Below are 16,833 nucleotides of genomic sequence, written 5' to 3'. Positions count from 1 at the left end.
TATCAACTTTCTCATCGTAGAATCGGTCAATAACTTTGTGGAGAAGTTGTACAGAGTAAACGACAAAGCAACTAGAAATCAGCGTAGTCTATTGTACGGATTGCACTAGTAAGCTCTCTATAGTGCTCTATACTCTATACTTTAGCGCCTTTCGATTATAGTAATAATAAAGAATTTAAGTTTGTGATTTGTGAAGCAATTTTCTGGCAAAGGTAAGAAACTATTTGAATTACATTCTAAAATAGTTTATTTGTCATGTTGTGATAATAAAATTTATTGTTTTGATTTGAATCAACTAAAAACTCTCAATACTATATGGTACATATCTAGTTAATAGAAAAACTCAACTAGGTACAACTTCTGCAATTTTCTGCAGTCCGTGTCCATCTAACTTGTTGCTTATTCCCGGTCGATAAAAAAACTCCCTCCGATTTATTGTATTTAATAGTTATAAGTATAATTAATATTAAATATTTTTCAATATTATAAAATTATAGATAACAAACCTGACATGATTCCAATTGTCTAGCATTAAGAACTATTACCTTTCGCTGTAGCCTACCTGTGACAGAGGTACTTGAAATCTTCATAAATTTCTAGTTAATTAGACTAGTCACCAGTTGTGAGTTAAAATATACTCTTAAAAATAGAAATAATCATATTCTTATACTACTTTGTACTAGTATATTATATACAATAAGAAGAGGATAGAAGTAAGACTGTGTTTTTATGTTTGTGACATTTATCAATATGTAGTCAAGATTCAAATTTCAAGAAAACTTCAATGATTTAAAATTTTAAAAGTTGAATCTATAGCCTCTTTAAATATTAAATTTATATCGTACACATTGAAGTCCAAATTTTTATTTTTGTTTTTCCCAATGCGGTACCGTAATTATTTTTTAGTATTTCATGACTTTCAGCAAATAAAAACCTTTTTCAAAATAGATTTTTGGCAGTGATGCTTTATCTGGAAAGCATATTATTATGTTTTGGCGATGCTCTAAAAAATAATGCACCAAATTTCATAACTCCTTTTTACAATCTTTGGTAGACCACCAAAGTGAAATACTATATTATATAGTGAGGTCCACGTTAACACGGCAGTATATTTGATTAGGCTAACATTCGTGTTGCTATCCTTTTTAACATTAGACAAGGCAGAAACGATCTGGCAACTAGATATCGCTAGTAACTACATTTATAACCCATAGGGTAGATAGCGCTATAATTTTCCAAGAGTTAGATCTATTCAACCACTACCGCCGTAAAGAGAAGCAGAGGATAGTTTTTAGTTAGGTTAGTTCCGTTTACAGAGGTAGTGGTTCAACCTCCCGCAGACCAAGCGATTTCGACCCCCCCTCTCTCACCACCACAATTTTAATAATTTACCGGTACCTACTATATTCTATAACAAAATTATATTTTTTATTTTCAATAAAATAGTCATCTATTCTCCCACCAACAGACCCCAATCATAATTGCTGTATTTCTAGCATAGCAATTTACAATCTACTAGCTGTTTTCTATCTGTTTAAAATCTAGCTGCTTTTGTCTTTTCACAGAATTTTCACTTCCGAAATGGCATCAAATGGAGTTCAGCGGATGTATTTGCGAGAAATTTCTCCCAGCACTGCCAATCAAGACAATATTTTTGTAGTAGCCATTATTATAGCAAAACAACCGCCCCGCATATTCCCTGCAAAAAATAATGGTGAGTGAAATAAACTTGAATGATTATTTATGAAACAATTGAAATTATTTTATATAATATTCTATGTTTTTTGAAATTGAGTTGGGCAAGCGCTAACATAGAATAAGTGTACAAAGCGCATACTTTTATATGGCGGATTGACAGACTTTTGACAAATTATTGTATTTTTCAGAGGCACCACGTGGCGTTTTCAATTTCACAGTGCGAGATTCTCCCACGCATTACTCCAACGTTTCCGTATGGGGCTCTGATGCTTATGTGAATATTATATCTTCAAGTTTCCACATTGGAGATGTTGGTGAGTTCATTATCCAAGTTACCGCAATTCTTAAATCAGTTTAGAATTATTATAATCATTGACTCACAAGTACACCTGAGGAAGAATTGATGAAGCGGTTGAGAGCTTAAGATCTCTACGTGACGGGAATTAGAAAGAACACTAATACATTAAACAGATATCAGCATTATTTTGCAACATTCTTATTCTCTCTACAGAATGGCATTTTATTGAGAATGCTATCTTTTCAAGAGAAATGATCGAGGTCTACTCTTAACAGAACTACTATTTAACACTATTGGGATATCGGGGATGTTATTATACATTCAATTCTGTTGTTAAATTGGAAATTTGTAATTTTACACGATTTGGCAACCCTGTAATCAGATGGAGAGCCAAGTCTCAACTTTTAATTATTTTTTTACGGACTATAGTATAACAGTGTATAGATTTTCAATTCTTTTTGCGATTCGTCATTATCACATGAATAAAATAGCTAATAAATAATATTTAAAAAATACAATAATATATAACAAACAGTAACATTATGGATTAATAAGTATATGGAATAGCCTTTATAGTGAATGATTATGATTTTTTAAAATTTATATTCACAGTTGATCTCATCAATGTCAAATCAATCTTCAAGAAAGCAAATGAGAGAGAAAACCTGTTTCAGCCGATGGTGACATGGTAAGCTCATTTTTAAATTTTATTTTTAATTTATAAAATGAAAAAATACATAAATTTCAGAAAAATTAATTGGAGGTGGTGATTGCTGACCCGTCAGCCTTTTGCACTTAGGGACAATAATTATTGTGTTGTCAACCTAGACTTTGCCACTGGTAGCAGCTACTGGAAATCCATCTGATGCCCCTGAGAGAGGGGCTTCGGACTGTGCTGATGTCCCCGTGTAATGGCGTTGGCTACTAGTGGACGCTACTATTGACCCTTTGTGCAGGGTGCTTTAATTTTCGTTTTTTGTTTTTGCTTATGCCCTGGCTTTCCAAAGAAGTTTTGTTTGCAGAGCTATAACAGAAACAATGAGAACCCATTGGTTCACAAACACACACACACACACACACACACACACACACACACACACAGGCCCGGTTGCACAACAACCAATTAAAGCAGGAGTTTTTAAAAATACGGCTACTCTGATTGGATCTCGTGAAATTAATCACGGTTAAAATTTAACCGGCTGTTTTGCAACTGGCACTTAGAGGATTAATGATTTTTTTCACGGACTCTGCTTTCTCTCAGCAATATTAATTTGAAAGTAGGACTTTTTTCTTGGATGATATGAATATTCTCATAAATGATTCAAATCCTGAAGTATTTCCATTTTGACATTTATGACGAGTAGATCAACTGTTTCGCAATTAAATAAATTGCATTATTAAATAAATAGTTGCATATTGTAATATAGGTGCTAGATGATAATATTCTAATACTATTGCTATATAACATAACAACCATGAATGATTCCAAATAGCAGATACTTGCAGATCAATAGGAATTCCAAATATGTTATGTAACTCTTGACTATACATTGTGACTATTACATTTTATATTCAAATAATAAATTGAAAGTTGAAATTATAGTTATAAATTAACAGATGTATTGTTTTTTACAGTCAATTCAATCTGATGATCAGTGAGAGGACATCTGATATGAAACTGCACAACATCAATGACTGCGCGCAGTTCCAACCTCTCCTGAGACTGCCGACGCAGCCCTCCAGTGAAGTCACTCTGCTCCAAGACATTCATTCCAACAATGAAGTTCTACGTGGAAAGTTCGTCAATGTACTGGTTGCTGTCCACAATGTAAGATTAATTCTTAAATTGCATATTATAATTAGGTTTAGGCTTTATATTACACTACATTGGAATAACAATGTTAGCATAGGCTAGGCACACACCAGCTAGTCAAGACAAGACATGATCAGACACATTTAGTCCCAATACTTCACATAGTTGCTTATGAAGACATGTCTAATTGCAATGACTAATCAGTGTGAGTTGCGTCATAAGCAACTATGTGAAGTATTGTGACTAAACGTGTCTTGTCTTGACTAACTGGTGTGCGCCTGGCCTAAGTTCAAACCAATCTATCACCATTAATATTATAATTAGGTTTAGGCCTTATATTACACTTCATTAAAAATATCAACAATCAACTACTCCAAGCACACCTCTACAACGATTAATTTCCTTACTAAGCTTGCCTATGATTGAAGTTTGGATATTGCCACACTTTTCTGTTAATTAAGAAGCACACTGAAGTGCTGCTTTTGAAGATGAAATAATTTATTCTCTCTAATAAAAATAATTATGGATATTTAAAAAATATAACTTATGATAATATTAATAATTAAATATGAATATTACTTTCGTGTGGTGATAAAAAAGAGCTGTATCTCGGTGTCGCCTCCAAGCTTTAGTGAGCACATACTTCTGAACCGTGCACTAGCACTATAGAAGTAATTGATCTCCAACCCGTGAAATGTAAACATGAGAAAATTTAATTAAAAAACAACAACGAATTTCCTTCATTCTTACACTCGTTATTTTGGTTATTATAGACAATCCCGGTATTGCGACGCTAGTAGAGCTACAGGCTGCTCTTCATTCAATTTATCATCTTTACTTGTTCAATAAGCAATTGTAAAATACAATTATAAAATCATTCTGCCCTAGGGCAGGTCCATACTTAATTCCTCCTTCTCCATTCCGGTATATGAAAAGCCTAATCTCTTAACATTGATAAAACGCGATCATCATTATATTTTATGATCGATTTCTATCAATAATATTGTTTTCTCTGTTGGAATAATGCCACTGTTAAAAAACCTACATAAGATGAGAAAACTACAAATATTATTTTATGATAAAAAACAAATATTTTAATTGACTTTCCAGGTTTATCCTATTAGGCAGATCAAGTCGAAGGATGGTCGTGATTTGGAAACACGAGAGGTGATAGTGATTGACGAGAGCTGCTCAAAGCTTTCAGTTCAACTCTGGGACGCAGACAATGTCTACAGAGTCGAAAATTGGATTCCGCATGAAACCGGTACTTATTCTTACATCAATATATTATTTATTACTCCAATCTTAACTAAAAAGTACACAATAATAATGTTACTCTCATTATATAAATATTTTATGATAGTTGTTAATCATTATTCTTTAATGTACAGACACATATTTATTATTCTGTTAGATATTACCGTACTAAAAAAATATAAGAATGACTACACCATCATCAAATTAATTAATATTCTTACTCTTGTAGATAATTTGATGAGAGAGCCAAGAATTAGAAATTTTACATACAATCATAAAATTCACAAAAACAGCCAAGTTATTCGTGAAATCGGTTAATTTGACTTGAAGAAAATCAAGAATCAGATTCTGTTTTTATACGAAACAATATTTTTCTTGAACTAACAGAATACCTGTTGATTGTAGCGGCCACTCGTTTTGAGGACTTCTCTATAGAGGTTTCCAAATACTATAAGCTTTTTAAGAACGGATCAGATAATATACTTCTTAATTAAGATTTGAATTATTTGAATGGTTTCCCTTAGGAAAAATGTACATTGACAATGCATGTTCGTAAAAATTAGCTTGTCACCTCATAAATCAAAATTCAATTTATTATTTGGATAAAACAGTTTTTATTAAAGAAAAATTAACATTGACAGTGTATGTGTTTTGTCTGTTGAACAGTACTGTTCATAGCGCATCTGAAGGTCGATTGGAGTCCTTACAAAGCCACCATGACAGGGAGTATTGCTTCGCGAACTATTGTCACCGAGAATCCATCACTAGCTGAAACACAAAGCTTGAAGAAGTTTGTACAGACAGTACCTCGCAAGACAAGGGCCTTCATTGATCAGCTGGCTTCAAATTGTCCTGATCGTCAGTATAAATTCAATCAATCCACTATTTAATTGCAGTAGTTTTACTATTAAGCGCCAAGAGAAGAGATCAGGTCAAAACGACATTGTGAAATACTATAAAATTCTACCTACTAACTAGTATTTTTGTGAGAATAATTTTATTTATTTAGCGTATGGCAGTATACACAACACATTTATGATCACAAAATTCGAAAAAAGAAGAAAACAATAGAAAATTCATATATAAAACGAATGGAAATATCTTAGTCACTTTTGACCTGGAAATTAGAGGCATGCTTCCAGGGTATTTAAGTAGGCTATTGATGCTGGTTTAGCCACCAGGAAATCTTCATGTGCACCCGTGTATGCTGATCTGGGACACTCCTCCACTATGTGTCTCACAGTCTGGACTGCTCCACACTCACAGAAAGGGGAGTCAGCCTTCCCCCACTTATGCATCAGATAGGCACATCTACAATGATGAGTTCGTACCCTATTCAATGCCGACCATGTTTTACGAGGCAAATCAAAGCCTGGTGGCCTTTTGGCTACAAATGGGATGTCAATGTTCTGCTTTGCTGACCACGCTTGTTGCCAGGCCTCAGTTAAACGGAAACCTGAATCTAAGGCTGTAATTGCCGTCCTAACCGGTGGCTTACGAGATTGCAGGCGGCTCTGATTGGCATCTTGTATATCCTCATGTATTGGCAGGCTTCGATTTTCCTGTATCTTCTTGTACTCTCTAGTGAGGGCATTCATGCGTCGAGAATAATGAAAGATATTAACAATACATTAAATTGCGTTTATTATTTAGGAATATTTTGATAAAAATTTTCAAGTAACTTAATGTCGTTTTCAATAATTTTATATTGAATTATTACAATCATTGCCAATAATTGTCTTCTTTTATTGACTCAATTCAAAGTACGGTAATTTTAAACTTATTATTTCGAAGTAATAATAACTAATTAACCAACCAAGTACTAAATATACAAGTAGGAATATGTACTATTATAGTACTATAGTAGTTAACCAATAAAAGTATATAACCAATATAGTATACCGAACCTCATAAATATCTCGAATTTCTGAGTCATTAATTTGTTAGTACTGTATGCATTGTTTTCAGTGAATACCATAACAAATGTGATGTCCTGTAAGTCGATAACTAATAAAGCGGCTGCTGGGGGATTTGAAAATATGACTGCTCTGATCTATGCTTCGCTCCAGGACCTCGACATTGATGGATTATCTCCAATCACTGTCACAAAATGGTGAGATAAATTTTTATTCCATATATCCAATACTGTATTAGTCAACTACAGCAGTTACATTTACTCACATATTCCTTTAACAATTGCTGATAAAGGATTAAATGGGTATAACTGTTAGGGGTACCCTATTTAACAAGTATTTTGAAAGTATCCATTTCACTACAGAAGCACAGAAATCTGATAAACAGAAGTCAGAAGCACAGTTCAGTCTTGAATGTATTAAAATAAAGATGGTTGATATGAATAGTATTATTTATTCAATATCTAACACCTAGTATATAAATCATGCTAATAAATTTTTTTGCTGATGTCAATTTACTGGCTAGTTCCCAGCCAGTTGTTACTTGCCACTCTCAGACCCGGTAGCAAAAAACCTGTTAATTTTTAACCGTGATTAAATGCCACGAGAATTAATCAGAGGAGCCTTCTTTTCAAGAAAACCTTCTCTAATTGGTGCTCTTGGCATTTAATCATTATTAAAATTTAACAGGCTTTTGTGCAACCGGGTCTCAGTTATTAAGGTTGTTCAAGAGGGTTTAATATGTTTTAATATAAATACAGCTATTTAATTATTCACAATTTATTCCTATGATGAAAGTGATCATTCCTGTATTATTCTGTGTAGAAAGCTAATTAGCATGAAATATACTGAATGATTCTATTGGCCTCAACACAGACCACTGTTACAAAAATGTCTACTGGCATTGGAAACTGTATTATTGTCCTGGAGATGACCAATATTTCAATAGTTTAATACAATAAAAGTCAAGAATTTTCTATTCATCTATGTGGAAAAGAAAAAGCATCTATTTTACTTACATGAATCTTATTATTTAGAGTGAATCTCACTATGTAGAGTGAATGCGTACTCTAATGGCATAATCTCGCGAAATTGTTATAAGTTATTTACTTTTAATTTGCCTTGCAGCAAGGGTTGTGGAATGCAAGTGCCGGAAGACACATTCACATGCAAGGATCCTGAATGCCAGACTACTTCAGAAAGAAAGATCATCCCATGCGAGACTGTGTTCAACCTGAGAGTTTCGCTGGTCGACCATACTGGCTGTTTGCGTGATTGCCGTCTCACCTCAAATGCTGCACAAAATCTACTTGGCTGTTCGGTAAGTTCATTAAAATAATAGATAAAGGAATTTGTCAATTTGGCCTGCTGCAATGTTCAGCCAAAAAAATAAATCCAATTCAAGGAACAAGGATATATATTCCAATCGTGAGTTTAAGTAACTCAAAAATGTTGCGATCTTCTTCAGCACACTGTCGTAGAGTACGAGTTGGAGAAACATTAAATTACCAGCTTGGACAAATGAAATTCTTGCTTTATCTGTGTTTACAGTTTGAGATTTTGATGAGAAAATAAGTTTTATCTGACACATATTTCATGGTGCCAATGAAATATTTCAGAGACTAACTATCGTAGAACTACCATAGCTAAAATACAAGCCTACTGATTGAAGGACAGTTTTTTCATTCACATTGATTTTTTTAATTGCAACCAACTTAAAATGCAGATATGCATATTGAATATTATCACCAATACATGGCTACTCATTGAAGGACAGTTTTTTCATTCACATTCTTGATTTTTTCAATTGCACCCAACTAAAATGCAGATTGAATGTAATCACCTCTGAATATTGAGCATTTTGTATTTCCACTACAATGTGAAACCTCCAAATTTTGTCATCTTGTGAAATTCTGAAAATGTTGCTAGAACAATGTTGTTGAAACACCATTTTTCTATATCATACAATAAATACGAAATATTTTGAACAGGTGATTCAATTTGAGAGCTTACCCGAAGAAAAGAAGACTGAATTGAAATGGGAATTCCTGATGACCCAGTGCAAGGCCCGCCTTCTTATTTTGCCGGCGAGCAGGGAATTCGCTCGTCCCGTCATCTCGGTATTGAGCATTGAAAAGGTGTCTGACTGGAGGGAGCTGACCGCCAATCTACCAATGTTCTAATCATATCATCAAACGTGTTCTATTATATGTTCGATTCAATAATCAATGCCAATCTACTGCAATTGGAAGCAGTAAGAATTGTGTGCAATAATATAGTTATCGGAGACATATCTTAAGTAATATCGAAATATTAGATGTCAGAAAAAGCGACCACAAATCAAAGAAAAATAACTCAGAGATTATCTTATCTTAGAAGAAGAAAGCCACTTATTTGATTAACAAGTAAGAGTTGAAAAGGAGTTTCATTTTTTATTTTCTCATTGTCTTCTAGTTTTTATATTTCAATTAAAGTTTCTCATCGTCTTCTACCTTTGAAGTTTAAAATTATAATCAATTAATCACTGCCTAAAAAATGGTTTCTCTAGCAATAGGCCTATTCTCTAGCTTAGCTTACTATTAATCATCAAGTAGGTATTCATTTAACGAAGTTTTTAATATTAAGTTGCAGACGCAAATTTTATACTCATTAATATCCTTGAATTCAACATTTGTAAATTTAGTTATCGTTGTTACAAAAATTGTTTGTAAATAAAATGGAAATTTTCTAGTCGGAGTGCTGTTTTGAATTTATTAGAGGTAGCATCCAAAAGTATATCCATAACCACATATAATTAATTTAATCTAGTATAACGTTTACTGGCTTTGAAAAGGTCCTCTGATATCAATATGAGGATAGCATTGTCCCTCACAAATGAAGGTGGCCAAGATTTCGAATTAGTTCTAAGTGGTTTACAGGGAGCACAGAAAGATTGCTTGACTCAACTGAGTCTGACTCCGACCTGTACCTGATTTTGTTTATAAGTTTTGCTTGACTACTGAAGTTGATGGAATTGAACGAATGAATAGCACAAATGAATTGTAATATTACTAAAGCCGTGTCCACACTGAACAAAAATGTTCGACAAACATGTTTGTTGAAACAGTTTGGGCAAATTTTATTATGTTTGACAAACAATGTTCGCCCGTGGCCAGTGTGGACGCGTCACCAAACAAAATATTTGTAAGTGGGGAGAACAGGGTTTATGTTTTACAGCAAAAACTGAAAATGTTTGGAAAACAATAATTTTTGTTTGACAAACGATGATTGTTCAAACTTTTAAAAATGTTTGTCCCTGAGCCCCTCAACAAACATTTTTGCCGAAAATGTATGTCGAACATTTGTTCAGTGTGGACACGGCTTTATAGTTATAAATAATATTACTTACAAAGTTTTGCTTGATCACTGAAGTTGATGGAATTGAACGAATGAATAGCACAAATGAATGATAATATTACTATTTAATTTGTTAAAAAGTACTCTAGTGGAAAACATATACTGTAATATAAAAAACGAAGATAGAAGGTTGAATGAATAAGTTATACTAAGAGCCTCTCAATTTCATCCTGTATCGCTGTTATTTGAGGTTTTAGTTGTGATCCTTCATTCATGGTGACAGAGCAAGCGACCACCGGCCTCGAAACACCACACGCGCGTCCCAAAGCTGCAAATACAAAAATAACCATTAATTGAATTTTATAAGAACCTAAATCTGGTTTATTTTTATTTTATCTATTTATCCATACATTGAAACACAATAGTGGATTTGATGTGTTACTTGAAAAAAGTTACAGAATATCAAATTATAAACAGAACTAATAACGTTAATATCGCTTGAACAGAATACCGTTAACATTTAAATATAATACTGTTACGTAGGCAAGAGTTTTTCAAGACTTAATAAAAATACTAAGACATTTTCAAAAAACCATAGATTTTATTGGTAGTTAGAAAGACCGGTTTCGGTTGTTACACCATTGTCAATCTCTGATATACAAGAGAGACAACAGAGTTTATCAGAGTATGACAATGGTGTAAGAACCGGTATTTCTAACTATCAATAACATCTGTGGTTTTTTGACAATTTCTTAGTCTTTTTATTTAATTTGAATAATTACCACAGTATCAACTTCTCAACTACACAAAAAGTTGAATGAAATTTGAATTTGTTAAAAAGTACTCTAGTGGAAAACATATACTGTAATATAAAAAACGAAGATAGAAGGTTGAATGAATAACTTATACTAAGAGCCTCTCAATTTCATCCTGTATCGCTGTTATTTGAGGTTTTAGTTGTGATCCTTCATTCATGGTGACAGAGCAAGCGACCACCGGCCTCGAAACACCACACGCGCGTCCCAAAGCTGCAAATACAAAAATAACCATTAATTGAATTTTATAAGAACCTAAATCTGGTTTATTTTTATTTTATCTATTTATCCATACATTGAAACACAATAGTGGATTTGATGTGTTACTTGAAAAAAAGTTACAGAATATCAAATTATAAACAGAACTAATAACGTTAATATCGTTTGAACAGAATACCGTTAACATTTAAATATAATACTGTTACGTAGGCAAGAGTTTTTCAAGACTTAATAAAAATACTAAGACATTTTCAAAAAACCATAGATTTTATTGGTAGTTAGAAAGACCGGTTTCGGTTGTTACACCATTGTCAATCTCTGATATACAAGAGAGACAACAGAGTTTATCAGAGTATGACAATGGTGTAAGAACCGGTATTTCTAACTATCAATAACATCTGTGGTTTTTTGACAATTTCTTAGTCTTTTTATTTAATTTGAATAATTACCACAGTATCAACTTCTCAACTACACAAAAAGTTGAATGAAATTTGAATCTCTTATAACTCAAAATAACTTATATATAACATAGGGAATGTAAAAGTGGTATTTCAGTTCTATTTTTGACATGACAGTGATTAGACATCCCTCGATGAAGGTTATCAATTTGATTACATTTGCATGTTATCCTCGACATTATTTCATTTCGACAAGACATCAGAAACAATTTTTCATTAAAAACACTATTAATGCTTCCAACCTTCAATACTACTTTTTCAGCATATACGGTCGCCCACAACCAAGGAGCTGTCTACTGGATCACCCGTGACAACAAGACCATCAAGGTGTACGAGACTCAACTACGCCCGGCTCCAACCACCGACCAGCAACATCTCTTAGTATAACAACCCACCTCTTGGAGGAGACCCTTCTGGTCTTATTTCTGTAGAATTATCGCCCAATGGCACTTTTGTATATTTTGTAAACATTATATCTTGTTTTTTGCAATCAATAAATTCTCGCCATGGCTACCTCAAACGGGGGGTGGGGAATTGATACCTCCCTTGCGTTCGCTACCTTTCAGCCCGCCACTCTGCTCTGCTCCCCACGCCATGCATCAACCAAATGAGTGGTTGACCCACCCGCCACCATGGTGCGCCTCAGTTGCCGCCACCTGTTCCTGCGTTTCTATTGGCCGAGCACCGCCGGCCAATAGCAGCGCAGGTGAACTCGGGGACTGTGAATAAAAGGGGGCTACTCAGCTACCCTCGGGAGCACTTGCTCACTAGCAGCCTTCCACTGAAGAGCCAGAAGAGACCACCAGCCGAGACCACTACCAGAGACCACTACCAGCCGAGACCACTACCGAGACCAGGAGAAGAGCAGCGAGCAGGCCAATGAGGGAACCACAGCGAGACTAACCGCAACCTGAGGTGTCTTCCTTGTCTACTACCCAGCCAATGCCTAGGAGGAACCAAGCCGGTCGCCGAGTCCAGAAGAGGAGGGCCCTTCATCGGCTTTGCCAGGTGGAGGAGAGGCTGAGGCTGTACACCGCCGCGCCAGCTGTGCCCCAAGACTTAGCGCCCCAGCCCAACAACTGGCGCGAGGTTCTGGATGCGCGGGTTGGGTGCCGAACCGACATCGGAGTGTGTGCAGCGGGAGCCTACGACCCTGCCTGCCCGGGGTTTGATCGAAGGCCCCTTCTAAATGAGGAAGTGGTCGAGGAGGTCCTCCCGGCGGAGATTCGGCACGACCTCTGGCTAGTAGATCACCCGGTCAGCCCTCTCCATAGCCCAGGTAAACCAGAGTGGAGACTGCGAACCATTGACTTGAGCCCCTGCCGGCCTGCTCTCGCACCAGACGGACCTGCCCGGGACCCTCGCGCGGTGTGGTATTGCGCCAGTCGATGACTACTAAACATCTAGCCTGCCTTGGTCCCTTTTAGGGCCACCAGCAACAAACTTGGCCCTTTCTCAGGGCCACCAAAAGCCATTTTTTCAGACAGTGGTAACAAACCCCTCGCTTGACCCGACTGACTAGCCCAATTGATGAACAAGCCACACCTTCCGCCATATCAAACTGAGGTGGCCTAGGCTTGAAAGGAATGAAGGTGCCAGACTATACCAAAATAATAGTCTTGATACTTTTAATCTGTAAGTTGAATGAATATCATCATTCTATACAATCCTCTGCTTTGAAAACTTTTAAGCCACATTAAAATTGAAAATTAATTAGCAAAGCAAAGTTAGCTTGATAGAGGGATCACTGGTTATAAAAATGACTCAATTTTGAAATTATCATCTATTGCACTGGGAATTTTTCAACTCTCACCTTGTCGTGACCTCACAAATACGTATGGAACATTCTTGTCTTCACACAGAAGAGGTAAATGGAGCAAAATTTCCAAAGGCTCTGCATCTGCAGCCATAACAATGAACTCCGACAATCCTCTATTTAGAGTTTTGGTGGCTGTAAACAAAAAGAAGTTGTTAAATAAAGTAGTGAGTAATATAGCCTGTTGAGATTTTGAAAGCAATACAATATGCATTAGACACAAAAATAAATTTACCAAAAAGCTTCATGGAACAGTAATTCCAAATAAGTTATACTAGTACTAATTAGAGAGAAATAAAACAGAATTAAGAAAAGGAGAAAGGAAAAATAGAATTAAAAGAAAGTATTTCAACAGAAGTGGATTAAGAATACAGACAATACAGAAATAAAGTAGCACAGAAAATAATAATACAGGGTGATTACCGGGTAAAGCATGTTTTTTATTAGGTAATATAAGGCAAATAATGAGGAAAAACAGCTGAGAAAGTCATACAGTGTGGAGGCTGGTTGGATGTTTCAGGTACACTCAAGATGTGGACCCTTGAACACCGTGCTTTTATTGTGAGACGGTTTTACTCCAACAATGAATCTGTGAAGCAGACCCAGCAAGACTTTCGCCGGCACTTCAATGTTCCGCCACGTAGACCAATTCCGGATCGTAACAAAATTTTAAGGTGGATGCATAATGTGAACACAATGGAAACCTCTAAGAAAAAGAAACCTCTAAGACCAGGAAAAACCGTTCATACGCCTGTGAATGTTGATCATATGCGCGTCGCAACGTTGGAGAGCTCCAAACGTTTGCTTAGGAAGCGGGCCTCAAACTATGGCATTTCTGTCTCTATGGTTTGATTAAAGACCTAAATTTCCATCCTTATAAGCTTGCAATATGTCAAAAAACTGATCCCTGATGATTACAGACAGCGTCTACAGTTTTGTCAGCAAATAATGGAAATCTTGGACGAAAACGAGAATGCAGTTTTACTCATGAGCGACGAGTCTCATTTTCATTTGGACGGTTCTGTAAATAAGCAAATATTGCAAGAGAAACCGTTAAACAGTGCACGAGTGGTAGAGTGGTGTGCAATGAGTGAAGTTGGGGTCATTGGGACATGTTTTCTTGAAAACGATAACAGAGAGGCAGTTACTGTTAACGCAGACCACTATTTGGAAATAGCGGATAGCAATGCATAACATATGGTTCCAGCAAGATGGGGCTACGGCACACACTGCTCGAATTTCAATAGAACGTGTCCGACAAGCTTTCCCTGGAAAAGTTATCTCTCGTTTTGGAGATGTTCCTTGGCCCCCACGGACTCCTGATTTGACTATATCGGACTTATTTCTTTGGGGGTTCATGAAATTGCATGTTTACGCTGAAAAACCACGCACATTGCAAGAGTTGAAGGAAGCCATTCGAAGAGAAATCCAATCTATTCCACGAGCATTGTTACGAGATGCAAAGCGTGACCACAGTATACATAAAGTATGAAAACTTGGCTAGTACCCTGACGCCAAAATCCGCCATCTTGTTAGGAAGCGCCGCATTGTAATAGTATTGATGGTAGGTTCGGATCACTTTAATGATCCGGATCAATTGATCTCATTCACTGCCACGAGCCGATCAGAAGGCCAGGATTGGAACTTCCCAAGGTCACGTAACGTGTCTAGTATTTGCGTCATGTAAAAAGCATTGGTTAGATTACAAGTTTCCATTCTGTACCTATTCTGTGGCGTAACTTCCGGGAACGTCTTTAAACATGTATTGAATCGGAAGGACGCCACCTACGCAATGTTATTATGGCTACTCAATTTTTGTAATTTTCTAACAAAACTTACTTAATATGTAAAGTTCCAAGTTTGTAGAACACATTATGTAAAAATAATAAAGTTTTTGTTCAAAATTTGGAAAATAGTGTTCTTTTTAAACCATGCGGTTACCAGTAAACACCCTTTAATACGAATAAAAATTACTTAATAATGTAAAATATAATAAATAATATACAGTTCTGCGAATCTATAACTATACGTGTATTAACTGATTGAATGAATATTATTACCTTCATTTGCTCCTTTTCGCAACTGTTTATAGTTCATTGCTTGCTGGATGAGATTGAATATCTTTGTTGACAGTGCAGGGTCAGCTAGGGGGTAAGCTTTGGGATTGACTTCCTGATCAGCCTGTAAATTAACGTATATATTATTTCAAACTATGAAAAAAGACAAGTTATGATTAATAAATGCTTGATACATTGAATAGTGAAAGAAAAAGGAATTATGATGTTTATCTGTTGATTCAACTTACTTAATCAATCTGTTTACAGTTTTTCTTATTTTGAGAGAATGGCATGTTTAAAATCTTTCAAAATCGTTAAAACTATTCAAATCAATGTTCAAATTGTAACAGTACAACAGCTTCTAGAAAAGGAAGGAAAGAAAGAACTAGCTTAAGCAGAACAAAGATTTGTGATTGAGCACTGTGAATAAAAACAACAACTCCAACTAAATAAGTAAACTAGAAGCTGTCTACTGAGCTACCCTACATAACATTGTCATAGACATATGACATACATAACTTTCTCTAGGTCGGATGACCCGGCTGAATGCACAACTACGACGCGGTCTATTTGGCACCCCCAGGCAACGACCCAGACATCAAGTATATATATATATATAATGAAATACAGAAATTAAAATGTCAAGAATTCAAAAAAATTTATTAAAGATTAAAGAACTGGAAGGTGCAGAAACGTTAGAGAAGTGACTGATGGCAATTTTCAATCGACCCCAGCAAAAAAAGGTGAAAAGCCTAATCCATGACGACGATGATGATGAAGTTAGAGAAGAATCCATCAAACAATGACAAACATTCGGCGACACTACATCTTGCTGTCGGGAACGAAGTGTCAATTTTTTATATTCTACAGCCTCTATCAAAAACAGATGACAAATAAAACCGATTGCACCCGAATTGTGAAAGAGAATTTTTCAAGTAGCATCACAAATTCAAATTCTTTTATTGTTGTGAACATCGATACTATGCATAAGTCATAGACACATAGTAAGCCTACAATAAAATATAAAAATATGATAACAATAAGTAGAAAATGAGATCAACATAATAAAATATAATATAGTCTATCATATTTTGATTATTATTCCTTGTATGCTATGTAAAAATTAGTATCAAAAAAAAAATAGCCACAGTAA

At 35.4% G+C, this 16,833-nt stretch overlaps 2 protein-coding genes across 2 annotated transcripts; one reads left to right on the top strand and one right to left on the bottom strand.

Moving 5' to 3' along the window:
• Positions 1-128: 128 nt before the first annotated feature.
• Positions 129-9,715, top strand: LOC111048458 (meiosis-specific with OB domain-containing protein). The gene is made up of 10 exons (XM_022334347.2): positions 129-212; positions 1,566-1,714; positions 1,887-2,012; positions 2,609-2,684; positions 3,632-3,824; positions 4,920-5,073; positions 5,733-5,924; positions 7,035-7,179; positions 8,108-8,300; positions 8,971-9,715. The coding sequence occupies exons 2-10, from the start codon at positions 1,582-1,584 to the stop codon at positions 9,160-9,162; spliced, it is 1,404 nt and encodes a 467-aa protein (XP_022190039.2). The 5' UTR covers positions 129-212; positions 1,566-1,581; the 3' UTR covers positions 9,163-9,715.
• A 1,423-nt stretch (positions 9,716-11,138) lies between these two features.
• Positions 11,139-15,810, bottom strand: LOC111048447 (NHP2-like protein 1 homolog; the record flags this gene model as incomplete). The annotated part of the gene is made up of 3 exons (XM_039429554.1): positions 11,139-11,343; positions 13,621-13,758; positions 15,684-15,810. Coding segments are annotated over 3 exons (390 nt in total), but the record flags the coding sequence as incomplete, so codon positions are not given.
• Between the last annotated feature and the right edge of the window lie 1,023 nt (positions 15,811-16,833).

Source organism: Nilaparvata lugens, chromosome 5, assembly GCF_014356525.2.
Source record: "Nilaparvata lugens isolate BPH chromosome 5, ASM1435652v1, whole genome shotgun sequence".
In the NCBI taxonomy this organism is placed as follows: Eukaryota; Metazoa; Arthropoda; class Insecta; order Hemiptera; family Delphacidae; genus Nilaparvata; species Nilaparvata lugens.
The sequence above is the reverse complement of the archived record's forward strand: the minus strand, read 5'-3'. Positions and strand labels throughout refer to the sequence as shown.